The sequence below is a fragment of the Rhea americana genome, unplaced genomic scaffold (assembly GCF_003343005.1).
Source record: "Rhea americana isolate MKP2758 unplaced genomic scaffold, rheAme1 scaffold_1796, whole genome shotgun sequence".
Classification (NCBI taxonomy): domain Eukaryota; kingdom Metazoa; phylum Chordata; class Aves; order Rheiformes; family Rheidae; genus Rhea; species Rhea americana.
This window is the reverse complement of record NW_028185923.1, coordinates 1-877: the sequence shown is the minus strand read 5'-3', so window position 1 is coordinate 877 and position 877 is coordinate 1. Positions and strand designations below refer to the sequence as shown.

Sequence of the window (877 nt, the reverse complement as noted above, 5' to 3'; positions counted from 1 at the left end):
AGTCTCCGAGGTCTCCAAGGTCTCCCAGGTTTGCTGGACACGCGTTGCCTGCGGCAGCCGGCGAGGGGGACGGGGGACCCGGCGGCAGGGCGGCCGTGGGGAGCAAGGCAGCGACATCTAGCGCCGTGCGGCCCCGAGCCAGGTTGCGCCGCTCCCCCGGGGCGGCCCGCGGGCCCCGCGCCGCTGTCACGAGCTGGTGCGGTCTCAGCAGCACTGGGGCAGAGACTCAGAGTGGGGGAGGGAGGCTGTGTGCACCCCCATTGCCTCCCCCAGGCCCACTCCCCAGCCCGGCAGCCATCCCCAGCGCCCTGCTCGTTAGCCCGTTAGCCCGTTAGCCCGTGGCCGGGCCCAGCTGCGCCTGTTTAGGCTATAAAAGGGGCATCTGGGGGCCCTTTCCTAGGGGTTGTGCTGTGCATTGGGGTCTGCGTGTCTCCCCCCCCGCCGTGGCCATGGCCGAGGGGCGCCCGGCGGCCCTGCAGCCCACGCCGGCGCCCGAGGTGCTGGGCGAGGTGCTGAGCGCCCGCTTCGGGCCGCTGCCGCGCGCCGCCGCCATCGCCCGAGTGAAGAAGCGCCCCTCGGGGGGGTACGAGGCGGCGGGCGACCTGGCGGAGGTGCTGGAGCGCCGGCGGGCCGCCAACGCCAAGGAGCGCCAGCGGGTGAGCCGCCGCCGCCGGCCGCTTTCTCCGGCGTTCTCTTCTCCATTTAAATTGATTTATTTATTTTTTTCCCCCCTCCGGCAGATCAAAAACCTCAACAGCGGCTTCTCGAAGCTGAAGACCATCGTGCCCTTGATCCCCCGGGACCGGAAGCCCAGCAAGGTGGACACGCTCAAAGCCGCGGCCGAGTACATCCGCCTGCTGCGCTCGGTGCTGGAGGA

The 877-nt window shown here is 70.7% G+C and overlaps 1 protein-coding gene across 1 annotated transcript; it reads left to right on the top strand.

Annotated features, from left to right (window-relative positions):
• Window positions 1-449: 449 nt before the first annotated feature.
• On the top strand, window positions 450-872 carry FIGLA (folliculogenesis specific bHLH transcription factor; the record flags this gene model as incomplete). The annotated part of the gene is made up of 2 exons (XM_085301633.1): window positions 450-656; window positions 741-872. Coding segments are annotated over exons 1-2 (339 nt in total), but the record flags the coding sequence as incomplete, so codon positions are not given.
• Window positions 873-877: the final 5 nt, after the last annotated feature.